This window comes from Trachurus trachurus (genome assembly GCF_905171665.1).
Source record: "Trachurus trachurus genome assembly, chromosome: 8".
In the NCBI taxonomy this organism is placed as follows: domain Eukaryota; kingdom Metazoa; phylum Chordata; class Actinopteri; order Carangiformes; family Carangidae; genus Trachurus; species Trachurus trachurus.
Window position 1 is genome coordinate 16,170,201 of NC_139905.1, and position 26,716 is coordinate 16,196,916.

The 26,716-nt window shown below is 44.2% G+C and overlaps 1 protein-coding gene across 1 annotated transcript; it reads right to left on the reverse strand.

Moving 5' to 3' along the window:
* On the reverse strand, positions 1-26,432 carry dnaaf5 (dynein axonemal assembly factor 5). The gene is made up of 13 exons (XM_083976427.1): positions 25,880-26,432; positions 25,176-25,360; positions 24,855-24,979; positions 24,593-24,711; positions 22,087-22,319; positions 20,862-21,086; positions 16,611-16,754; positions 15,003-15,171; positions 11,494-11,641; positions 7,977-8,127; positions 5,536-5,692; positions 4,627-4,818; positions 1-281 (listed from the first exon to the last, which is right to left on the reverse strand). Exons 1-13 carry the CDS (start codon positions 26,415-26,417, stop codon positions 136-138), a joined length of 2,532 nt encoding a protein of 843 aa, XP_083832553.1. The 5' UTR covers positions 26,418-26,432; the 3' UTR covers positions 1-135.
* Positions 26,433-26,716: the final 284 nt, after the last annotated feature.

Consider the following 26,716-nt stretch of genomic DNA (forward strand, 5'->3'; position numbering starts at 1 on the left):
CCATTTAATTTAAAGCACATTGGTCATAGTTTATTAAAAATGTATAAAACCAGCTTTGATGAACAAAAAGTGACTGTTCTCTGAGTGAAGGCACAAACTTCAGTATGTGTTTGTATTGTATGAGCTCCGTATCCCTCAGTTTGCTGCAGTGTTTTTAGGCAGTGAGCTGATGTGCTGGAGCAGCTGGTCGCAGTAAAGAGGACTCCGCTGTTTGTCTCTCACTGCCTCCGCCTCCGTCTTCAGGAGTCCCGGGTGAACCACGCTGCCTTTCTTCAGGATCTCTGGACAGACACACACACACATGCAACACAGACAGGAGTCAGTACTCAGGATGTCAGATAATGAGTGGATACAGTCAAATAAAAAGGGAATATTCACAAAAAAGTGATGATCACCCTAAAAAAAAGTCTGAAAATCAACAGAATTGAAAAATTCCGACATTTTAACTATATTTTGCAGTGGAAAACAATAAAATGCATTTAAATTCATAGTGCAGCAGATATGCCTATTTCAGTGGCACATTAATGTGGTGGATTATTACTATGTAATTATTGTGAGAGTTGCCTTTTTGCCGTTTACGCTATAACAACATACTGGATTTTATGAACAGTTTTGGATCTAAAACCTGATTCTGAAAAATATTGAGTAGCTATGTCACATGCATGTAGGTGTTGGGTATGTCTGGTGTCTGGTATTAGTATGATCTGTGTTTTGTTTCTGTTTTGTCTGTAGTTTAACTTTACATCATGTATATGTGGTGTATTTTTTGAGTCCTATTGTCTTCTTCTGAATGGGATGTTGTGTTGTGTAAATATGAAATACCAATAAAAACACTTTGATTATTATTAAATACTTGTAGTGGAGTAAAAAATGCATTATACCCCTCTTGAATGTGGTGAAGTAGAAATACTCAATACTTAAGTTCCACCACTGAAGAAGACTTAAGATCTACTTAAAATTGAATATAGAAGGATGTGATCGTCCATGTATATTTCATTATTTAGTTGTTATTTATCATATTTTGATACAGACACTGATTTGATGTTCTTGAAACAGAGTCAGATCAGCAGCAGATGCAGTGTTGAATATACAGCATTAATTCTACAACACGAACATGCAAGTGCTCTTTTCTTCCACTGGGAGGCAGTAATTCCCTATTAAAATCTTTTCGTCCCATCATTCCCACACAGCCTGCTGACTTACAGAGGTATATAGAATTACTTGAACTGCTGTCAAATGGATAAATGCTTCGGAAACCACAATGAAAAAGTGCTGTTCCAGTGGTGACACGCCGTCACTCTGGATGAGTTAGTTCATGTAAACTCATCATCTGATACCTGCCTTTGTTCTTCAAGGAGACGGAGGGGATTTTTAGCTTTTGTGTATACTGCACACGGCTGGGATGGAGGAAGGGGAGGTGGGACTTGGAATTAAAGAGAACAATGATGACTTGTGAGAAGTGAGTTATGCCCGTGCCAACAGTGTGTGTGATTGAGCAGGTAGCAGCCGTGCTGCCAGGACTGTGGGATTACCAGGGTGGAGGACTGGAGGAGTGATAGAAGCAGAGATGAGATGGAGGGGTGGGGGGGGGGGGGGGGGGGTGGGGTGGCGGTGCTGTCCATCATGCTGTCAGGACATGCTGCGTACATCAAGCCACAACACAGATATGCGTTTGAAATCCAAGAAGCATAAGAATGGGATCAACTATTAAAGGAACAAAGAGAAAGAAATGGAAGAAAGAGAGCGGGAGGAAAAAGAAGAAAGCTTCAAACAGCGCCATCAGGATTGCTTCCACATTTGTGGCACAGGCGGTTATGGGTGCTGTCAGATACAGACCATCATTCAGCAAGATGTGAGGTCATCTCATTTCACAAAGAGACTCCGAGCTGTCTACCAGTCAACTGCACTTCATGGGGATCACAGTTTGAAAATGTGAGCTACACACAATGGCTCATGTTTGAATTACTCTATCATAGCCAGACACACTATGTAAGGCTGGCGAACATCTATCATGCACTTGTCATTGTAGAAAATCAGATTTAATAGTGAAGAAAGAGAAGTATCAATTCAGATAATCATTCATGACGGTGAAAACTGCTAAAGTCAGTAAACTTTAGCTTGGTACATAATAAGCCAATCATCTTGATTGCATATACTACATATAATTTTGTGACCATAAAAGATGTCTTTTTTACGGGGTGTTAAGGAAATTCCTAAAACAAATGGGCAATGTAGCTGTTTATTATACTAAATTCTGTGAACAGAAGGCAATTGTGCATTTTTCAGCGAATCTGCATTGTGTGAGTATTTACATCAGCAGGGCAGTCGTATGTTCATGTTCAGAGTAAATGCTCATCACAAAGGAGAAACATATCCCACCGTCCACCAGTGTGGCTTTGTGATGTGTTTTTGCAAGTTTTTGAGTGGCCATTTGGACGAGAATCATATCAGGCTTTGGCTGCACAGATGTCAGTTGTATCAATTCAATTCAATTGGTCTTTTCATTGAATTTGTTGACATGTTTTTATGCCTCTGCCACATGAACCAGTTTCAGAAAATACTAATCATTTGTGTGATATTTCATCACAATTGTTGTATTGAGCTATGGCGACACTGTCAGACTTTGACAACCAAAGTTGAATCAGTTCATCGTTGAGCTCTAATGGACATTTGGGGAATCTGCTCTCGAGAGTTCTCAAGACATTATGTCTACGGGGTCACCGTGACTTTCCCCTTTGTCCCATAGACTGTCCACCAAAATCTAATCATCTCATCCCTGAGTCCAAATGAAAGTTTGTGCCATATCTGAAGACATTCCCAAGGTGTTAGTGGGATATGGTGTTCACAAGGCCCCATTTGTATTTTGTGGAGTCACTGTGACATTGACCTTTGATATTCGACCAGGAAAATCAAGCTCTGGCTATGGTTGTTGCATAAAAATAAAAAGTATCAACAGACATATCCTTTCATGAATATCAGCTTTGGTGGGTAATTGCCAGAGTAAAAGAGAAATCATTGCAGCATGTCCAGCATAGCTTGAGACAGCAAAGAAATTCTCCAAAAGTGTCCCTTTCATGTTCAAACTTTAACATACTGTATGACAGTATAGTTTTTCAAAGAGAATCTTTCAACCACACATGCACAGACATGACAGGAAATCACTCAACTACAAGAAATACAGACGTGCAGTATGTGGGCGAAGGCCGGTTCATAAAGTTGATTTATATGTGTTATTCTAACTTCTGCAGTCAAGGTTAACAGACACTTGATAACCAATGGCAACAACAAAACTTCTTATCATCCTTGCATGTCTTTCAAAAGCTGTCCGGCAGAGCTACAGTAGAATTCATGGTATGGAAGCTATTGCTGCATCTGGCGAGTTGCGTGAATGTCTTCTCTTTGCTTTTTTCCCCCCTCCGTCTCGCTGTATATGAAAACGAGCGATCCAGCAGTGAGGCCTCTCGCCGCTGGCTAAGGCATCAGCGCTCACCTGTGTCCTGTCAGAAGTAATGACAGCTAACATCCATGAGAGTGAGAGAGAGTGAAAGTCCAGAGGAGCCGCGGCTCGGTTACGCACTTCAGGAGAAGCCACTCAGACTTTCCACTGACACGTGAATAAAAACACGACCGTGAAGCTGCGGACCGTCACAGAAAACACTGGGCATGAGAGGAGGAAGAGAGAGATGGACAGATAAAAGACTGGGGGATTAGGAGGGAATGGGCGTAAGGACAGATGTGAGAAGGTGGTGAGGGGAAGGAGGAATTCCCCATGTGGTTGTCATTAGATGGGACCGTTGTGTGTGCATTGAGGGTGGGGGTCGTGGGTGGAGAGGCAGAGATTTGGTGTATAGGAAGGGGGGAATTATACAGAAATTAACCTGTGAAGTGTCTCTCTCAGGTGGGTGCTAATTCTTATCTGGATCACCTCCAGCCCGGCTGTGGAGGGACTTTGGGGAATTCAGCTGCTCTTGGTGATGAATTGGATAGAAAAGAGGGATAATGGGCAGCTTTTGAAATAAAGGAGAAGGGGAATCTGTTGGCAGCGCGCCAGAACAATAATCTACTCCCTCTATGAGTGTCCCAGACGCAGCAGGCTGGTCTGCGGATCATCACGTCTGAACGCTGCTTTCATCGCTGCCTCAGCGTTCACCATTATCAGCTTTACTGTCTGTATCAGCTAAACATCTTTATCAGATTATCAAGGTCAGAAGGTCCGTATCACATCATTCCAAGTCAGATACAGAGTGTGTGTGCATGAGGATGTTTCACATTACCTATCCCATTGTGTTATATTCACTATCTCTCCCCATCTTATCATTATGTGGCATCAAGCGCTGCCAACAGTTCACTAAAGGCCAACAAGGACAAAGGTTTTTACATGTTGTCAAGAGTTATAGTCATGATTTATAGTGAGGAGTAAATGGAAAGCTATGATACATTCCATATGGAGGAAATTTAAACACTAATATTTTTAACCACTTTCCCAGGATCCAGACTAATTGTTAATTCCTGCGCCCACGTCAACAGGTAATTAGGGATCTCGATCAACTATCAGCCTACAGCCTCTCCTCCTTCTCCTGTCTGAGGTCACCGGTTCAAACACCCCCAACCCCAACCCAGTCTCACCGAGCACTCGCCCCTGCACCGAGGCGTCGGGATCGTCCAGGTGGAGGAGGAGCTGCTGGAAGATGTGCTGCAGATGAGGAGCGCAGAACTCAGGGTTGTAGTCGTTGCTGAGGTTGGACAGCCACAGCCCGAGGGCCTGCAGGGCCACGGCGCGCACCTCCTCGCTGCTGTCGTCCAGACGCTTCAGCAGCTCTGCAGAGGAAAGACACGCACACATGCACAAGAAAAAAAGGTTACAGTCATTTCCTACCAAACACTTCTAGTATGTGAGATAAACAATTATTTTGAATGAAAACATACTGTATATCAAATAAAACATTTCGCCATGCATTTATTTAACCCTCCTGTTGTCCTCCTGGGTCAAGGAAGGAAGGAAGTTAGGAAGCAATGGAGGACAAAGGGAAAGAAGAAGGGAAGGAAGGATAAAGGGATAGAAGGAAGGAAGTAAGGAAGGAAGAAAGGCAGGATGGACGACAGGAAAGAAAGAAGGAAGGAAGGAAGGAAGGAAGGACAAAGGGAACGATGGGAGGAAAGAAGGAAGGGAAAAAGAAAGGAAAGATAGATGGAGGGAGGGAACAGATTGGGTCAAAAAAGGAGGAAGAAGTAAGGACGAAGGGAAGGAAGGAAGGGAGGGAGGCAAAAAGGATTGTGGAAATAAGGAAAGGAAAAGGGAAGGAAAGAAAGATGGATGGAGAGAACAGACCAGGTCAACTGGATCAAAAGAGGAAGGAAGAAGAAGTAAGGACAAAGGGAGAAAGGAAGGAAAGAAGGAAGGATGGAGGAAGGGAACAGATTTGGTCAATTTGACCCAGAAGGACAACAGGAGGACTTCTGCTATATAATGTGAAATGAAACAATGTTGATGTGAAGTGTGAAACAAAGTAGCGCGTGTGTGTGTTGTTCATTTACCGGGGTAGATCTTGTTGAGGGCCTCAGGGTGCAGACTGCTTCCGACGAGTCTGAGAATGGTCGACATAGAGCGGCAAGCCATCAGTCTGCCCATCGGAGAGTCCTCGTCCAGGGCTGACAACACCCGAGGACTCAGCTTCTCCTCCAGACACTGCAGCTGCACACAGAAAAAGCAAGAGAAGCATTCTCAGCTTTTACATGTTGGATCATAACATCAAACATCAAAGTCTCGTCGGCTGTTTCTTACAATGTATCACTTAAGGACAAATCTGGTCCAGTTTACATAGTCAGAGAGTTTGTCATTTTCTATTCAGCTGTAAAGAATGCTGCTTCAAGGCTGCACTTTCAGCACGACTTACAGTACGTTAATGTCCAAAATGTCTAAAATCTGTGCTGCCAATTTTTTAATACGCCATGATTGTGGAAGAAGGTCATAAAAAGACGTGACAATACGAGCTTAGAGTCTTCACACACTTTTCTTCAATTATCTTTTTTATTTTACTCAAGTGAAATATCACCTGAAGCATGACAGATTCACATCAGGTCTGGATCAGTTTGTGCAGACACATGGGCACGGGGCCCACCTTCAGAGGTCCGGTGAAGACCAATGTTTTCATCGCACCAACAGATGAGTAACAGGAGGAAATGGACAAACAAGGTGAGGCTGAGTGCCGTGAGCCCCGGGGCCAAGAGGTGATGGCTAAAACTTCTGTCATCACGGTCTGTTTGCTATCGTAACCACGCAGGTGAAACAGTGAAGAAGAAGAAGAGAAAAAAAAAGAGTGAGGGGAGAACGCGGGAAGTAGACAAAGAGGAGGAAAATTTGGCAGAGGAGTGATCCACATTACATCAGTGACAATGTGAGGATGCCAAGTGTAATTGGAGCTGCTAATTGTTTTCACAGGGAGCAGAGAGGAAACAATGTCCCTCTAAATGAAAGCCTGTTTGATTTGCTCGTGGAAATAACCTGCTCTTGTTGTACCGGTTGGGACATGTTGTTTATTTCATCTGAACTTCAATATTTCTATCCTGCGAGTCATCCCCCCCCTCTCTGCCTCCCATTTCCTGTCTCTCTCTCTCAACTGTACTGTCCATTAAAGGCCAAAAAGCCTTCAATATTTAAAGCAGATATCAGTGGAATGTTTTTGTTAATATAAGTCCTAAATAGTCCTATTTTCCGTCAGCAATCACTTACATGAAGTATTTCAGCCTAAACACGAGTCTCTCCGTCACTCTGCTCTGCTGTAACCCGAGGAGAAAATTTTCCTTGTGGGATACAAGTGTTATCCAATGAGGAGAGAGAACGGCATGAAGGGCTGTGTGTGCAGCCAAGGGATGCGCGTGAATGTGGTGACGTAGCACGAGGACCAATTGATGCCTGACAAGGGCGGGGGCTGCTAACTCATGGTGCGTTCAAAGAAACTCGTACTTTGTGTTTTTCCTTCCTGTGAAGTCATACCAGTTCGATCTGGTACGAGTTCACGGGTCGGAAGTTACGAGTGGCCGTTATAGGGAACTTTCACAGACAACAGGATGGTAAAAACACGAGCTACGGGTTACCTGGAACGCTACCAAGTCGTAGTTGTGACTTGAAGCTGTAACTTACGGTTTCAAAAGCCTGCCTTGAACGCAGCATTAGCCGAAACGGCCGTGAAGCTGATATCTGCTTTAACCCAAAAGCCAAGAGTAACATGGCTTATTCAATCGACACTTTTCCAGGTCTTTTATTCTAGTGAGGACTTTGCCATTTGATAGTTCAAATTTGATCACACACCAACAACCAAACTCACATTGTCCCCCAAGCTGTTTGCTTTGCCTCGTAGTTAAAGATGTGTCAATAGTGTGGAGTTGTGAGGGGCCAGTTCCAATTGGTCACTCAGCACACATCAGGGCAAACACAGCCAGATGTGTGCGTGCGTGTGAGCGTGCGTACTGTAACTGGGGCATGAGCTCCACCAGGCAGGTGCAAGGGCATGTCCCCGTGATAGTCCCTACCTATAACAAGGGCCCAGAACACTGGACGCATTGTTCCTCAGGGACAAAGGTATGTGAACCTGCCTGCCCCCACGTACACCTGCTTACCTGCTGCGGCCAGCACTCTCAGCCAAGGAGAGAAAGATATATTTTCCTAAAAGGCCGAGTGGGACCATCTATTTTGTTGTGAAATGGCTAAAACAGAGACTTTGAAGAAGTAAATGTCAACTCCTGACGGATCAGAAGAATGCACAAGCACGTCTTTTCCTTTACAGCTGAGTCAATAAAAAAAGAGTGGAGATGGGGAGTAGACACTACTGGAGGAGGTTCACATCCGCTTACAAGAATTAACAGTCGTTCTGCACAGGTGGAAGTAGATGAAACCAGCGTGTGGTACATGCCTTTTTTGCCGGAAGATGTATTAGTCATTGTCACAGTTGGTGGTGAGCGTGTGTGTGTCTTTCTACCTGTCCGGGTGTGATGGCCCCTCCGTGCAGCAGCGCCAACAGACAGCTGAGGGCTGAGGTGCGAACGGCGCCGGCGATTCGGCCGGCCTGCCACACCAGGTTAGGAAGCAGAACGTCACACAGGAACTTCTCGGACTCGTCGCGGAAACGCCTGGAGGAACACAAAGAGTGGAGGAGGAGAAACATATTTTTTATTTCTTCGTGTGGCGATTTCAAAGCCGCTGTGAGGACGGGTGAGTGACTGAGGCTGCTGGAATGCTGGACCGGGGACGCGACTGTACAATTCATAAGCAAATGCTACACAATGCCTGAACTACGGTCATTTTCCCACAGTCTTTCAAAAAGGCAGACATGGTGGTGGGGCAGTAGGGGGGGAGTGGGAGGCGAGGAGCACAACATCTGGGTGTCCTCTATTCCCCTTCTCCCATTCTTTCCCATGCTGGCTTCGGCCCTCTGACGTCCTCTCACACCATCAGAGCCTCAGAGCTCTTTGCTTCAATTGACTCCACGCGCTCCAGTCTCTCCCCTCGCCTGTCTTTTCATCTGGCGACACAATACGTTTGTCATGTGTTTTTTTTAAAGCGTGCTGTAACGTCTCAGTGCCAGCAGGGGGAGACAGTGTGCCACTAATGCGGCCCGGGCCTGTGCTGCCACCACCACCGCTGCTGCTGCTGCTGTTAACCCAGTCTCCTCATCCTGACAGGTGCTGAAAGCTCATCACGAATGACGGCAGACGATGGAAAGACATGTTTCCACATTACAGGGATGATGTCCAGGGGGAAAGACGACTAAGAGGATTTTACCTTTTACTTGAATGTCTATGTGCTGCACACACACACCAACACACACACACACAAGTGCCAGGGAAATTTGACTGTACATCTCATGGGTCCCTACACAGTGGAGCCGTCTGTGCTTCTGCAACGCTCACAAAACAGCTGCAGAGCAAACAAGTCTCTCTCACAGCAGAAAAGAGAGGAGCTTGTCATTTAGTAGGACTGGGCAGCAGCACTTTCAGAAAAATCCTCCTATGATTGTACTATACACTTGCTCTTTAAATGTCTGTTATCCAAATAATGGATTCAAACAGTGAAAGAATTTAGTCTTGTGTGTTGCATACTACTGTAACACAGTTCACTACATTAAACATCTCATCAATTATTCTTTGTGTAATTTTGCATACATCTAAGTTAATGTGATATATACACACTGGTATTCAAGCTATTCAAAATACAATATCCATATATATCCATATATATCCATATTCCATAATATAATTATAAACTATATTATCCTTTATCTTGTCATGATTTAAAATCTTATTTTCTTACACATGATTAAAGAAGGAGCTGATGAGCTGTAAAATCTATTATTTTTGATAGATGCACAGTCATTTTGTCTTGTTTCATGTTACTGACAACCTGCAGTATCTAGTCCTGACAGAGGGGAAACCACATTTGGAATAAGAGGACGATCTCACCCGGAACAGCAGTTTTTGTTTGATGTCTTGAAAGCTAGAATTAAGACTCAAGATACTCTTATCTCATTTGGAAGTGGAGCACGAGTTTGGCCCTGCCACATCCAGAGGGAAGAGGTAGAAACCTTCATTTGTCACACATCACTTTCTACTGTACTTAAATTTCACATCAAGAGTTTTTTTCCCCCACAGCACACAAATCCACATGAAACAAAAACATTATGTGCGTGTGTGGATGAAAGACACCAAAAACACGCTTTCCCTCTCTGCTTGTTGTGTAGCCGAGCTGTCATTATGTCATTCTGGTCGTAGAACAAAGGGAAGAGGTTTTCTCTATGACTATCATTGTCCTCCTGACGACATATAGCATGTGTGTGTGGGCTACAATCTGCAAAGATCGGTGCCATAAATCATGAATGGAGGGATGAGGTGAGTATGAATGGAAATATTATGGCAGACCGCACGGCCTCAGTGCAAGTTAGACATTTGTTTGAAACCCTTTTGAAGGTGTAACATGATTTGTGTTCCCTGATGGTTCTGTGATTACCGGAGATACAGCTCAGGAAAGAAAGACGCAGTTAGCAGCACAGGTGGCCGCGCTGCGAGCGGGAGAGAGACAGAGGCTTCTTTTGTCTTCCATGCAACATCTATGGATGAAATGATGAGAGCTGTAAGCAAAAAGTTCCAATTTCCACGTTTTTGGCAAAGGTGGCAGAATATTTTGGCTTTAAGAATACTTCCCGTTGTTTATACGACATATTTCACTGACAAGGAGATTATTTTGTCTTTGTATTCTATTCTTTACACTGTTGCCAGGTTCAGGCCAAAAGGCACTTTCAACATCCTCCCATACGATAAGATTAGCAGTTTATCCCTTCGATTTATCCAGTGGAAACACCTACCAAACCCGTACGGACCTTTTTTGGCTGCAGGGTTAGGGGTAGTGGCATGCTGCGCAGATGTCTCCATGGCAACCCCACGGACAAGGGTTTGTCTTTTTGATCGACGGGAGCAGCTGCTGCGATCGCTGCGACCCAGGATGGGCCTCCGGCTTAATGCATTCCCTCAGATTAGAGCTGTGAGCCCCGAGCTGAGGGCTGCACAGCTGAGGACACGGAAGAGACCCTGGAGGGGTGGGGTCGGGGTGGGGGGGGGGGGGGGTGGGGGGGGTTGGGGCTTCTCTCTGGGTGTCAGACATCCCTTCAGTCCTACCTCCGTCATCAGTCAATAATCATTTAAATTACTGACGAGACATTTAGACAGCGTGTGCCGTCTTCTTCCCCAGGGCAGTGACTCATTTCAGTTTGTCCATCTGATACTCCCTAAGACACTATTTCAAGTCTGGTGGGATTCAGTACGATGATTTCTGGACTTCCATTTACTCAGGGCTCCAGACAAACTTTTTTTTACTCGGAGCACAATGACCCCTAACTTAACTTAATTTTAGGAGCGCAATCAGAGAATTTAGGGGCACAAATTGACTTGCAAAGCAAATATTCACATTTCCTTTTCATTCATGATCCTCCTACACCTCGGCCTGCCACCTGTAATGGCAGATTCCAGATACTTTGATTGTTAAAAAAAAGAAGACGCAAATTTACTGGTTGCACATGTGCAAGTTGATACGTTTTTTTTTTTACTTGCACTGTCTCAAATATTAGGGGCAAAATATCGCCCTTTAGGGGCAGTCTGGACTGTATCACTCCATTGACCCTATTTTGTATTACATGAGTTGCAGGTCAACTAGAGCCTGAGAGGGTTATAACAGCCTCATGGAAATAGACCATTGTGAGTTTATTTGTGGGTGTGGTACTAAAAGTTTAAAAATCACAAGCTCAGTCATGATGATGATGACGACTTTGAAAACGCAGACCAGGCAAACCCAGGCAACTGAGGCTAACATTGTACAGTTACGAAAAGGTGCAAAATGAACATGCGATCTTGCATGTTGTGTGTCTTTATTCAATAGAAAACATGAGAACTTACTTGCTCTCTGTGTGTTTTGTTTTGTGAATGTGTGTGTGTGTGTGTCCTTCTCACCCCTGGGAATCCAGTGTGTTGGCTGCATCCAGTAGCAACTTGGCAAGCATGGTGAAGGTGCTCAGTCTCATCTCTGGGTCTTTGTCTGGTTGGAGGCAGCTCCGGAGCAGGAGCATCAGCTGGCTCACAAACTCCCCTATCACTGGACCTGTAGAACACACAACCACACACACATCTATGTTGATACTCTAACACTCTCCCTGCTGAAAAACAACAGCCAGCAGACTCCATTTCACTCTCATTTATTGCCAAACCACTAAATAAAAATCTGGTACATAAGCCAAGAAAGACATAAGCCAAGCAATAACAATTAATTGTGTAGTAGTGTCAAGAAATAGTTATTTCTGGCCTATTTCTACGCAATCAATGGTTATTTCTTGGCTATATTTCTCAACATTATTATGAAATTGACCGTTTTAGGCTATGTCTAGACATAATGATGCAATTAATTGTTATTTCTTGGCTATTTCTTGACATTATCACGTACAGTAATTAACGCCCTGTAAATTAAAGGGTTACCAAAAATCCTAAAGGATGTTTCTCACTGTGCCCTTTAATTCTTAATTTCTGTCCTATGGCAAACCAGGAAATGCCTACACAAACCCTTGACCTTTTTTTGTGTTGCGCACTGACCAGAGGGCTTGTGTTATTGAGACCTCAGTGGAGTGGTGAGACAGTGACACAGAGCTCTGAGGAAATGAGACATAAAAAGCCCTTTGTGTGACAGAGTGTTTCTATACAAGTGTCTATTACAGGAAAATGAGAAAGTTGCTGTGCAAGTGTTCCCAGTTACACTGATGCCCACACACACACACACACACACACACCCAACACAGAGTCTGACTGCATGTTTACAGAGCTATATATAGTAATCTGTGTGTGTGTGTGTAACCAGTGATAAGTGTCCAAGCCCTGTTTGGACTGAATTGTACAGACATGAGAGTAGACGGAGGAAATCCTGCAAGTGCCCGAGGGTGGTGGCCAACGTCATAAAGAGATACGGGGAAAGAGAAAGAGAGAGGGAGAGAGAGAGAGGCTGAAGGAGACATACTTCATCCAGCGGGAATGTGTGAATCAAAGGGTGTGTCATATAATCAGGGGTGTTAGCTGAGGCGTCTGCAGGTCATCTCTCTCAGTGACTTTGGATGTGACAATGTGGCAACGATGGGAGATTTCACTACACCAACAGACAAACACACTTTTCATTACCGCTTAGAAACTACTGGCTACCACAGAGACGGAGAGAGTGGGAGATCTACACACACACACAAAAAGATCAGACATCCTCACACCAGCTGAAGAACAAAAGACGGCGAGGAGGATATGAGAGGGCAATAATTATTTCTGTCCGCGACGAACACAGATGGGAGCGTGTGTGAAGAGCTGATGAGCCAGCAAAATGACCAATTCTCAGTTGTCATATTGACTGCCGTCCATTGTTCGGCTGAGGGCTGATTTCCCTGAGTCATGTGCACATCAAACAGCGTCCACGCGCTTGTCTGTTCTGCCGCCAGTAATAAAGTCAATGGGTCGCGTTAATAGACCAAAAATCCCATTTGAAAGAACTATTTAGTTTTAGGCCTCTGCCACCAGACTTCACAGCTATTGTCTGGACTCATACATCATAGGATATGTGGTGCTGGACTTAGTCATGGACTAGAACAAGCCCAACAAAGCTTATCTATGTATCAGTGTGCAGGTTCATTTAAAGAAAGTAAAAACTAATTCAATTCAAATGACATGGATGCTTCACTCACATCTGAAAAATGGTAAAAAAAAAAAAAAAATGCTTCTGCAGAACATGTCATGATATCACAAAGTTGACCTTTCACCTTTTATCCAATTCAACATAGCTATGAAATGATATTATCACTATATGAATTATTCAGTAATGTCACACTGATCTTGACCCTGGACCAAAATCTAATGAGTTCATCCAGGTGTGTTACTGAGATAACATGATGTCTATGTAAACATAATGTTTCTGAGGCAGAGGCATAATAAAACTTAGGAAGGCTGAGAGCAACGTGCACAAATAAAACACACACACACACACACACACACACACACACACACACACACACACACACACACACACACACACACACACACACACACACACACACACACACACACACACACACACACACACACACACACACACACACACACACACACACACACACAGCTTCAAAGTGGCCTTGATCCCGAGGAAGGTCAAGAGCAGGCGGCTGTGGTGCTTTTTGATGTAGTGACCTGCATGGAGATCACTGAGTGGACTTAGCCTGCACTGGTCAGTTAGCCGTGGGAGTGTGTGTGTGTGTGTGTGTGTGTGTGTGTGTGTGTGTGTGCGAGGATTAGAGTGGTACCCAGCTGCCCAGTCAATTAGAAAGAGAGGGGAGGGAGAGGGAAGGAGGTGGAGATGAAAGTGTGGCACAGGGAGGTGCTGATGATGGAGGATTATATGGTATAGGGGGAGGTAAAGTAAAGTCTCAACACCAAAGACAGGGTCACAGCTTTTTAACCCGCTGCACCACACACACCCATAGCCGCCACACAAGCACAGACTAACCCCTTTAGACAAGTCTGAGACACACTGACTGACTGACAAACAGAGAGAGAGACAGGGATTTACAAAAGTCGGTAAGCCAACTGCTGCTAATGACAGCCATGTTTTTTTTTTTCTTTGTGGGTGCGTTTAACCATGACCCTCCCTGCTTGGGTAACAAAAAATAATGAAAACTTTTCCTTTTTTCCCCCACTATGCCTTGTGAAGTGAGGGTCATCCTTTCTGGACAACAGAGTGGAACGCCACACATCCGTCAGTGCATCAAGCAATAAATCATACAGAGTTTGACCTCAAACGTTTGACAGCCCTCGCATCTGTCAGAGTGCTGATACTCGCTCAAGCCAACACAACACTACTGACACACACATGTCCAGGTTTTGTTGCCTCATCTGCACCTCAGTGGTTTTCCTCAGAAGCAGTTTGAGACTATATGGATGAGGTTCACGCATGCCTGATTTTGGGAGTGTGACTGCAGGAAAAATGATGACATGCAGACACATTTTAAGCGATTTTAATCAACTATGAGCTGCCTTCGTGGAAGACAGACTTTCAGTTGCTGCTTGGACAGTTGCTGTGCTTGCCACGATGATGGATCGTGTGCTAACAGGACAAACGGCGTGGCATTTAAAATATGATGTAACATGTTGTGTCTGAACAAGTTCGGGAAAGAATGGCTTCACTAATCACACCATGAAGTAATGTTTAATAAAACATTACAAAGATTATAGTCTCACAGAAAATGCAGGGGTGAAATGGAGCCAAAGAGCCTGTTCAAATTGATGACTGATGCAGTCATCATTAACAAGGAATTTGACTGACCCGTCTCTTAAAAACCTCGCTGTGTTTCTTTGACCGTTATTGTGTCTCGCTATGTGCAAACCTCAGCACCTGCGGTATGAATTGGCAAATGTCTCGAGCTCATTCGGGCTTCACTTCTCACCTGACTGTATGACCACGATATGCAGTTGGAGTCTCTGTGGGGAGTAACTGGACCAAGTGTTGACAGAGGCCGACAGCCAGTCCAGCAGCTGGGCCATATGTTGTCTATAGAGCTCTATCGCCGAGTCCAGGCCCTGCACCTTACACAAGCACTGCATGCTCACCAAGGCCTGAGGGAGAGAGGGGTAGATAGAGGGTATAAAATGATATAAATTATGCCACATATAAGAAATCATAAAGACTTTAGTCAAAGAAAGAGACAAAAGGATATGGGACATTGGGTGGGTGAAAGACCAAACGAAGAATCTACGTATGTTAAGTTGAACAAATCCAGTTGTTTTCTTGTAATTACAGGAATTCTTCAGGTCATGCTCACATGGGAGGTGCAAAACCATCATGTGAAACCATGGGAAGAACAACACTGCAGACATGACAAGGTCTCACACATAAAACCACTTAGAAACAAAAACTCAGGATGTCACAAAGGCACAGGAACCGGCAGAAGTGCACGCACGCACACACACACACACACACCAATAAAGCCTGGCTGGGAGGAAAGGGCAGGAATGAGAGATAGGAGAGTAAATAATTAGGGCTAGGTAACAGACCTTTAGGGCACTTCATAGTTCCCTTCATAGTCCCTCAGGGATGGACAGGGACTGAGACAATATCTGAGTCACAGCTTGGCCCTTTCAGAAGAGAACTAGACAACCCTGAACTGTCCGCTGATGGGAAAGACGTGCCCCCTTTCTGGGAAAACAAGTTTGACTTTTCCTCTGCGTCCGGGAATGCCCAAGGCCATTCTCACCCTCCCTCTCTTTTCTTAATCCATTCCTTCCCATCTCTCCTCTAACACCACTGCCTGTCTGAACATACACTCACAGATGCAGACAGACGTAAACACATGCACGCACTGGTGGACCATGTGGTGTCTGGTAAGCATCGGTGCCAGTTCCTTCCCGCTCCTCTCTCCCTGTCATTAGTCTCCAACGGCGACAAGAAGTTAGGCGACGCGCTGGTCTCGTGGCTTCGCTTGTCAATCTTCCTGTTTGTCTCGCTTGCATTCGGAGACTGGCCGCAACATGAATGCTTATCATGCAAGTGAGCATGTTTTTATGACCTGAGGAGGTGTTATGGAGTCACAAATGGGGTTGGGTCGATGACACACACCTGCTAAGAATCACAACTCATGTCTCCCTATCTGTTTTTTCGCTCTATTTCTGTCTTTCTTTCTCTGTCTCCACCTTCCTCCCGCCTCCTTTCACCCAGGACCTGATTTAAAGTTCCACTCCAAAGGTGCAATTTTAGCTCCCCCGGCTAAGTGGGTAATTATACTGTTAGCCATGCCCACTTTGAACCTGTACAAATGCTTACATTCCTCAAACAGCTCTCTTGCTTCATAAAACCTGCTTACCTTTCTAATAAAAAGGGATGGAAAAATGAAAATTGAAGGGGAAAGGGGTTAAAAGAAATGTGCCATTTCAGAGTAGAAGAGGTACAAAGATGAGAAGACACACTGGTTTTCCCATGGTGAACAAAGTGATGGCCGAACAGCAGAGAACATGAACATGAGATTATATCTTTACAGTAATAACTTGTGTTTTCTCACCTTTTCAGTGAGGTTTTCTTCACTGGAGAGACTCTGGACAGTGACCAGCACCTGCAGCAGCTGCAGGCTGACTGAGCCACAGTCTGACTCACACTGACACAGCAGTGCATCCACGCAGGCCAACAACTGTTCCAAGTACATAACCTGGGAATAAGAAAAGAAAAGTATTATAAGATTGTCTTGTGTGTGTGACAAATGTGACTCCTGTGAGAAGGATTCAGTTTGTGTGCTCACTCTGTCATCCAGTGAAACCCATTTCAGCGCTCACAAATTCCCTTTTTACGCCAAACCCTCAGTCCGTAGCACACCATCTCTTTATTGTACTCGTCAGTTACTCCAAGAGGAAATCCAACTTTTAACCAAACATCTCCTTCCTCATTGGCATGAGTATTGATGTTTTTTCTTATTGACCCAATAAGATAAAGCAGCTCTGACTGAGGACTTTGTTACCATTTCTGAGAAGAAAAGAGCGTGTGTGAGATTTCCATCACTTGTCAGCCAGTGTTGTGGTGAGCTCATGTTTAGACAAAGACCTGCGGCTCGGGCTAATTTCCATGCCATCACAGGGATCACGGCCTCTTTTCCTGTTTTCTCGCAGCCTGTCATTATGGCTGGTTTGGGGGGAGGTACGGGTTTAACTTTAGAGAGAGTGTGTGTGAGCAACAAATTCTTAGTGTATGCTCATATCTAATCATATTCTCCAAAAAGCTCAGCTACTCAAATACTACAAACTCCAGCTCCATCACTAGGGGGCGCACTATCTTTTCCCAAATTTGAGAAGCTATTGTGCAGCACGACTTGGCATTAGTCTGGAAGAAAAAACACGTGTTAAGCCAAGTAAAGATGCTCACAGCATAAAAAAAAAAGAAAAAAAAAGCCAGGATTTGTGAGAAGGAATGGTCGCTGAGGGACTTCCAGTCTGTGAGACACATGAGCAAATGTTTATATTTTGCAACTGAGTGTTGAGCATACACTGGAAAAAAGTTTGTTACACATATCTGGAGTCCAGGGTGTTAGTTAAATGTGTAAACACATTTTCCTGCAGCAGGCTGAGGCTAAACTAACCCTTCATGCAGCTCACGACTTGCCTTCATTTCTCCAGCTAACAGGAGTCAGAGCACTAACACAGCGTTACAGCAGTGTGTTCATTCTCTATTTGTGTAATTATGTCCAAATAAGTCATTGATCCCAAGTTATTCACTGGCACATAAACACAACAAAGACTCAACGGAGCCGTGGAAAAAAAAGCACACAACAAACATATTAGTGTACGGATGTACATAATATCCACGGATAAAAAAGCACCCATTAGGGCTGGCCGAAGGAGAGAGAGAGGGAGAACGGAAAAAGTGGTGCGGTGTAATGACTGGGTGGACACCTGGAGCCAGGTGAAATACACCTGGTTTCCTTGGCCTGGGCACGCTCCAGGGGCCTCATTACACAGTGTGTGTGCACATCTGTCCACCACTGGATACATCAATTACACACACACGCACACGACTCCACTTTAAGGAGCTGAGCGTACCAGGTGATAGATTCCTATCCAGCAGGGGGGGGGGGGGGGGGGGAGCCCACCCCCTGCAGCTACTGATGTTACCGAGGCAACAGGAAAACAAACACCGGCCTTGGATGTGATGACGACCCCTTGCAGTAAGGTAAAGATTTCTCTCCTGCCTTTCCTCTCCTCTCCTCTCTTCTTCTGTCATTCAATCCAGCCACCTGTTTATGTATTCAGCAGAACTTTTTTCGCCCCTTTTTTTGTTGTTGATATTGTCAAGTGTGTTGATGCACGGACAACGTGGAAAAAGAGAGATGCTGGTCTGTTCCTCTGGTCTACAGAGTTTCACCAACTGTTAACAAGCCTGGCTACAAACACTCACTGTCAAACCCCCTTTTTATGCCATTCTTTCTCTTTCACATCACTAACTTTTCTATATACTATACTATACTAGCATTGCAGATATTGTGAAGCATATGTCACCATGGCAACTGACAACACTGCTGCAACAGTCAGCTGTGTAAGGTGTGTGCGACGCTGGGGGGGGGTTGTTAATCCTCTGTGGAACACCCTTTAAAAAAGAAGCCCATGTGATTATTAAGCAAACACCCCACAAAGACTACACAGGGTGGCTTCCCTGACCACTGGCTCGCCTCTCATTTCCCCCCCAGGCACTTGACATCATCGTCAATTTTAACCAATATTTTTATTTTCTGCTGAGCATCTGCAGTGTATTTTTGTAAGCTGTCTTTTTTTCCCCCTCCTGAAATAAAGAAAAGAAAACAAGCACATGAAAGAATCGTCGAGGTTAAGTTGTGCAGAAGCATCATATATCAGCGTCCACATCTTCGGTTTATTCCCCCCAACTCCCAGCGGAGCCTCGGAGTTCCCCGTGCCTCTGTTCACTTTGAAGATTATTTATAGTTCATTTCTTAACAGGCTTCATTTTTGTCCATGTTAAATTTCACTTTTTCTTCCTGTCTGCCCCTGGTTCAAGTGGCACATAACTCTCTCAAGTTGGATCCAAATGCACATACTTTAAAAAGAGATCTTATTTATGAATACGGTCATAATAATGAAATAAAACAAAAAGGTTCTGAGTGTGCTGCAAATCAGTAAGTAAGTAAATCGGACCCCCATGAAAAATCTGAAGGATAACTAACACTGTGTGCAGTAATTACACAGACTTGTGGGTCAACATTTCACCACACACAGAGAGAGAGAGAGAGAGAGCGGGATGCAGGTGCTCCTGTCTCCAGTGGTGTTATTTACAGCTACGCAGTGATCTGGCCCTGCTCCCCACTATGAACCCTGTCTGTTGTCAAAGAACGTTGCAGGTGCTGTGTCTGGGTGAGCTCTTGAATCGCAACACTCTGCGCTTTGCCCTCTGTAACAGAGACACACAGGGAATGACACAGGGAGATGGATGGAGAAACAGACAGAGAGGAAGCAGAGGTCTGCCTCCATCTGTTTGACAACGTGTGACCGTCCCGTCCTGTTAGTTCTTTCTCTGGTTGACCCCTGCTGGATAGCTATGAGGGAGGACAGACGGGGGGGTCAGCATCCCTCCACATTTATCACCGGCCTTGACCAGGCAGGCTTTGAAATTTCAGGGATTCTTTCAATGGTGTAGCTGAACCACAGTCGTGTGCAGAGACCTTACACACGGCTATAAAAAAAAAGACAAAGACTATGGACTGCCTTGTGTGTTCAGAGGGGTCAGAGCAGCCATGCAGGGGTCACATGAAATTTGTGGATTTTTATTATTATTATCCCAAGGAGGAAATTCTTGCTGGCCTCGCTGGGAGGTGGGAGTAGGGTCATGGGTATAGGTGAGTCAGTCGTGCGGCAGGATCAGAAAATAACTCGCTGCCAGACAACTGTTATTTTGATTCTGAAAGAGAAACATATTGGGTGGAAGAGGAAAGGAAGCGGGGAAGAGTCTGCTCCAGACTTGATGAGATTTTTCCACTGGCAGATTGTTATTTGTAGAGCAAGTCAAAAGGCATTTTTAATTATTTCTTTTCCTACGTTAAAAAAAACAAACATAAAAAATAAATAAATAAAAAAAGACATTCGATGTTGAGGTAGCACATTTCACAGTAGCGTGTGAGCAGAGGAGTTTTGATCATAGACCTGAAATGTTAGATTTGAAAAACATCATGTGGTCCACACTGTCACTTCAGCAGGGTCGGCATTTAGGAGAATTACTCAACGATGAACCCACTGAACTCACTGTGTACAGTAGTGCTATTGAAAGCTCTTCAACTAAAGCCCTTTTAAAGGAGATGTGGCATCTTATCACGAAAACCTATTTCCATAAGGGACAAATTAGGCAAGAAATATACGGTTTGACTGCTGCACTGTCACTGCCAAAAATAAGAGCACCAAGGTACACAGAGAGAGGAGAAAATGACCTTCTGTGACACTGCCAAGATCACCTAACAAGACTGGAAGAGAAACAGCTGGTGCACACAGATCAGTGGGGGGAAAAATCAAGACATGGCAACCAACGAGGACAGAGAAAACCTGGCAGACCTGTCATCAAAACAAGCCTGACTTTAATGTTTTAATATTTTAAACAGAAACTCCCCCTTTCACGGCGAACTTAGATGCGCTACCGCTCAGTTAACAACAGTAGAGGGATGTGGTTGTATGTAATGGGTGTGAATATGGTAGATAACGGCAAACAACACTCATTCTCAGGTAAATAAATTAAAAACAGGTCAACCTACAACCAAACCCGAGCTGACCTGTTGATATTCCTGGCAGACGTCGGGCTGGGCCAGCGTGTTGGCAATCTGTTCGAGATGTGGTTTGAGGAGGTGTTTGGAGCAGCCGCCCAACATCGCGGCGAGCACCATGAGCGGCGCCCAGGGATGCGAGGAAGAGCAGGGGGTCGCCACATGATCCAGCAGCAGCTTGAGGAAGACGGCAGGAGGCACAAAGGTCCCCAACAGTTTTGCAGCTGCCAGGCACTGGATAGGTAAAGAGAGGAGAAATGAGAGACGGTGAAGAGAGATGTGTGGGAGAATAAAGGAGGGCAAGAAGAACAACAGGAAGGCCACTTTTAATCCACCGCTACATCAAAGATCTGCCCAATCCTCCCAACGTAAACAGGTGCATCCCAAGTCCTTGAGCCCAGCTTGGTCCAGTCTAATTTGAGAACAGTAAAAGACTCACATGCCACTAGAACTGCTGACTCAAAGCTCAACAGATGTATCCTGAAATCATCCTGTCTGCTGCTAATAAGTGAATTATTACCAAGCAATTCTACAGCCAATGCAGAGGTGATGACTAACTACCTCAAAGCCTTATTTGACCATTCAAAAAAGATGAGACAGTATGATGTAGAACCTGCTATGTACAGTAGGTTGCTAACAATTCTCTAGTTTTCTAATCTCAATCTAATCTCTAGTTTTTTCATTCCACTATTAAGGCTGTATTCACACAGTTTATTATTTATGTCCAACAGTTCAGTTTTTGTGTACAAACTGCACACCTAATAGCTGTACACCCCCACACACCTCCCATCTGTGCAATACTTTACAACTACCAACACTGTATATCATTTTTTTTTCTATTCTTGTAAATAACTGTATATATTCTTGAAACATTTTGGTTCATAACTCTATGTGTGTTGTATATTTCTACATTTCATATTTCTATATGTCTGGAAAAGGGTCAAATTCAGCAGGAGTTCTGTCCCCCTGTTATAACAGAGCTAAACAGATCAGTGAGTCGCTAAATGTGTGTTTTGTCTATTGTTACATGTGGGTGATGTATTCATAGTGCGTATATACTGTATGTTGTATCTTGAGGATGTTTGTTGGTGAAAACAAGTTTCCTGCAAAGGACAAATAAAGCTGAATCTGAATCTTTTTTTTTAACCTTGTATGTTACAAATGCTACAACAACAACCCAATTTCCCAAGTGTGGGATAAATAAACAGTGTTTTGACCCACTCCTCAAACTCACATTGCTGACCACGTCCCTCTCTGCGTCAGTGCAGGCGCGATAGAGAGTGGCCAGGAGGGGCTGCATGTGCTGTGTGCTGTGGTCCTCGGCGTGGAGCAGCAGCACAGAAAGCAGCTGGGACGTCCTGACCCGCGTGGGCACCAGCCAGTCGGTTACATCGTGGGCAATGGCTGGCACCAGCCTGCCCAGGTTTCTGACCACCAGTTCTCTGCAGCCCAGCTCAGGACGCTCCACTACAGGAAACAATGTGGAAAGTTCACTTTGTGCAGAAAAAGACACTTTATTTATATAGTACATTTCCTGACACATACACAGACTGGCCAATGGGTAAGAGGGTGTGAAAAGAAATGTCTTTATTCTGGTTTTGAAAGTACTGATGGATGCAGAACTTCTAATTCTATGAGGAAGGGAATTCCACTTTTTGGGGGCGTGATAAATAAATGCTGATTCACCTTGTTTATGTGATGTTCACGTCATTTATTAGTAATTTATCTAACTTTTTGAAGAACTAATTTTCTCTCTCTCTCTCTGGTTTATTTTTAAATATTGCAAAGGTTTTCAACTGTACATCGACAGTGTACCAGCTTGTCACATATGCCAACTGATAACTCTTATGAGTAAGATTTCCCCACATGAGACTTGTCGGAGAAGTGAAACTTATTCTCAGGCTACATTTCAAATTCCCACACCTCTTTGTCCCCCGTCCGCTCTCTCTTACTTTCTTTTCTTTGTTTCATCTTATTCTTCTTCTCCTAAAAAGGCACACTAATGAGAGAGGAAGAGGGGAGCAAAGGAAGGCAGAGATAAATCAGAGAAACACACCGGGACAAGACAAAACAAGCCCCTTTCTGGTCGTCTCTCGCTGTCTGATAGTGACCTCTTCACCCTGGGAGGCCCAGCTGATTTATGATGGCAAGAAAGAGAAAGACAAAGAGGGAAAGGAAGTCGCTTCCTTTCCTGATCCAAGTAACAGCCCATATTCATCCACAGTCACAAGTCTAGTTGTGGGACACATTCATGGACCTTAGGCAGAATGCAGGACTTTAGAGCTCCCCTACACATACACACTTTGCCTGGCTCCACAGACAAGCCACGGTCACCATGTTCAGGTTCACATTCATTCTCAGCCTCGAGGCAGACACTTATCTTTCCAAGCCAGTGCCTGCCCTAAAAAACTACACCATCACACACAAAGCATAAGATTTTACAGCATGTAATAACCTTAGACAGCTGTAATAAAAAGCAGTGATTTAATGCAGCAAGTGTGGGTGATTATATTTACATTCAAAAGTCACTTTGGCCTTTTAACTGGTGTGACAGGTATTATATTCTGCATGGCGAGAGTCCAGTGAGGCCAGTACACCTGGAAACGTATATCTCTGTTGTATCAAACATCGTTCCAACCTCAGATTTCACCTCAATCAATCCTTCTAATCAAAGCACCAAAAACATCATATCATCTCACAGGAAGTCTGAGATTGTCATCTGAGTTTAAAGGTGGATCCAAAAGACTTTCCTGCTTAGTTTTTTCACCAGGTAAAGACCAGGTGGGTCTCTAGAAAGCCTCGTCCTTCCTTCCTCTGTGTACAACCTTTCCCTCACTGTTGCGGAGGACAACAATGGACGGTAACAAGAGAGCTCTCAGACCTCTGCTGCAGGAATGTACTCTATACGTGTGTGTTCTTAACAGCAAAACACACCCTTGACTTTTGTACAATTTGTGTATAATGCTGAGGTTAAGAAGTTACTTTTTAAACACATCTGTCCCAAACTTGCTGTTTAAATTCAATCAGTCAAATCGCACAATGACAACAGCAGTTCTTCCCTTTGGGTGAAGAACTGCTGTTGGGCGAAAAACATGGGTGAGTTAGTTGAACAACACACACATACATATAAACATATATTATCCTAGAGCAGCAGCAGCAGCAGTTGCAGTAGTAGTAGGGGTGGAGGTTTATTTCCCTTTTACGGTTCTTGATGGCTATCTGAGTTGAATTTTAATAAGATAAAACGTGTCATATCTTAAAGCATAAGAACGATATGCTCCTCAGGAAAAACAAGACCGCTTTTATGGCCTTGAGTTTACATGACAACCAAAACTGAAGAGCACAGCTGTCTGATGTCCTGTCTCTTCACACACAGGGAACAGAGTTTGATTGCAGTGACACCAGCATCTCACGGTATATTAATAAGAGCTCTCTCTGCAACTGACCCAGTTTAAAGTGTGACAGCCAGATCAAATAACTGGGGAAGGGGGGAGTAACTAAGTCAAGTAACAGAGAATATACATATTTTATCCCGATTATAAATATCTGCAGATCACAAAAAATAATAGAACTACCGTATATATGAATGACAAGTGTCAATAATCAGAGTTCTTGGTAATTCGTTCTGTTAATTGTGGATTCTATGCATATCTCAAATAAATTACCAATCTGTCTGCCTATCTAGATTAAAAATGACAGAGAGCAGGGAAGAAGCTGCTGCTTTGCCCACTGTAACTGACCTCCTGGTGGGTAGCAGGGAGGTGGGGTGAGGAGGAAGTCCATCTTGTCCTTGATGTCGTCCTCATTCTCCTTCTCCCACTGTGCGCCTACCTGCTTCCATAAATCAGTTGCTAGAAGTCTGCAGGAGGGGAGTGGAAACATGTGGTATAGATATATGTTATAAATATTCAGTTGATCAAGCTCCTGCTGACCTCAACCTGAGGACCAATTATGACATGTTAGTGTGGAAAGAGAGATGTATGACAGTGTCCAGTATATTACCTTATTTCTGGGATCTCATCAGTGATATTGCTCAGCAGGAGAGGGATGAGTTTGTGGAAGTAAGAGTATCTGTCTCTCATGTGAAGTAACCAGTCACCAACGACTGCAGTCACAGCTTTTCTCACCTGCACAATGAAAAACCAAGAGACAGTGAGAGCAGTAATTAAACGCATGCATTCAGAGGTAGACTACAGGCTTATTCAATCCTGGGATGGCATGCCTTGATGGTGAAGTTCAGCATGAACCCTGGGGGTGCATAACTTAACAAAAAACACACATAGGGATACACAGTGGGAGTTCAAAGGCTTGCAAAAACCGAACCTGTGGCGAGTCGTCGAACAGTCTCTGTGCCAGGTGAGAGAGTACGTCATCCACGTTTTTCCCGGTGCCATGCTGGATGACTACCCCGGTGGCCTCGATGACAGACACTCGAACCCGGGAGTGCTGATGAGCAATCGTCTGCATGAGAGGTTTGACCAGACTCTCAGCCTGCATGTGAAAGTGCTCTGCGGAGAAAGTGGGAAAATGCACTCCAGTCCATTCAATACAGTTACTGTAGATCTGCTTGAACATTTATATAATATAAGATATTGGATCAATTCAGAATTTTGGTTAAGATAACTTTACAATATAGCTTAGTTATTTTTGTTTCAAAGGCTAAATTACAGTCCTGTACTGGTAACACAGAATTATGTCAAGTGAATAATTAGGAGTAACTTGAGATTTTAAGTCAACTAATATAAACTACATAGACTAAACTTGTGATTTTAGTTCTGGCAATTAACTATTGACAATTTAGGCTATCAATTCTTCAAGCATCTAAAAATGATCCATAAAGGCAAATCTGACCTAATGTGAACTCATCTTCAACCACCAAAATAAATGACAGATTGACCGATACCAATTTTGTTTTTTGTTTTCGTTAAACGCAACTTGAATTCAAGCATTTCAGCCACTCGGTGTCCGCGTGCCTCCTCGAAACCATGGCAACAGATGTTATCAACACAACAAAGTCCTTCACCAACCTGGCACACACTTCGCAAACTTCACTGTGCACTTGCAGCTTTCTCTTTTGACATCCGGGAAAGGGTCGACGATGGTTCTCTGCAGGATGGTGATCACTTCGTTCAGATGCGGCGCTAAATGTTTCCCGCACACCTCCACTGTCAGAGTTAACAGCTCAACGGCCGACAACCGGAGCTCCTCCGCCGGCTCCAGGATCTCCTTCTCCCCGAGCCTCTGGGCCAGGCACGGCATGAGATAAGGCAGTGACTCCTCCGGTTTCGGGACACAACGAATAAACTCTGTTACCACCGATATTGCGGTTTCTCTGCATCTTTCCATGGGGTCTGACAGACATTTGAGCAGAGGCTTGAGGAGCGGAGAGAAAACCTCCTGTAAGACGCTGCTGGAAAGTCCTTTATCCACGGTTTCCTTCTTGATTTGCTCCAGTGCTCTCTTTCTTGTCGCCTTGTTGTCTTCGTTCAGACAGTTTAAATGTCGGGTGAGTCCTCTCAAAACTTCAGGAGCAGCATGCTCGTCGCCAGCCGCCATCGCTGCCATCTTGACTGTCGTTATGGCAACCAGGGGCTGCACGACAAACAAACGCCTGCTTTACGGTAGCTTCCGTTTCAAAAAAGTCAAACTTTATTTGTATTAACAAACAAACAAGCACGACCTCTGTTCTTGTACAAATTGTCTTATTCCTCTAAGTTGTGAATATGTTTTAATTTGATCACGCCTGTGTATTTGCTCATTCCTATGTTTTATTCAATTAAAGAAAAAACGTAAAAAAAAAAAAAAAAAAAAAAAAAATTCTAATAATCCCAAAATATTTGTTCCTTTTGACCCAGTTCTATAAA

Coding starts and splice junctions, on each gene's coding strand:
- dnaaf5 (XM_083976427.1), bottom strand. CDS start 26,417: ATGGCAGCGATGGCGGCTGGCGACGAGCATGCTGCTCCTGAAGTTTTG. Junction 25,361..25,879: donor GTTTGCGAAGTGTGTGCCAG/GTTGGTGAAGGA, acceptor CTTTCTCCGCAG/AGCACTTTCACATGCAGGCT. Junction 4,819..5,535: donor CCTCAACAAGATCTACCCCG/GTAAATGAACAA, acceptor TTTCCTCTGCAG/AGCTGCTGAAGCGTCTGGAC.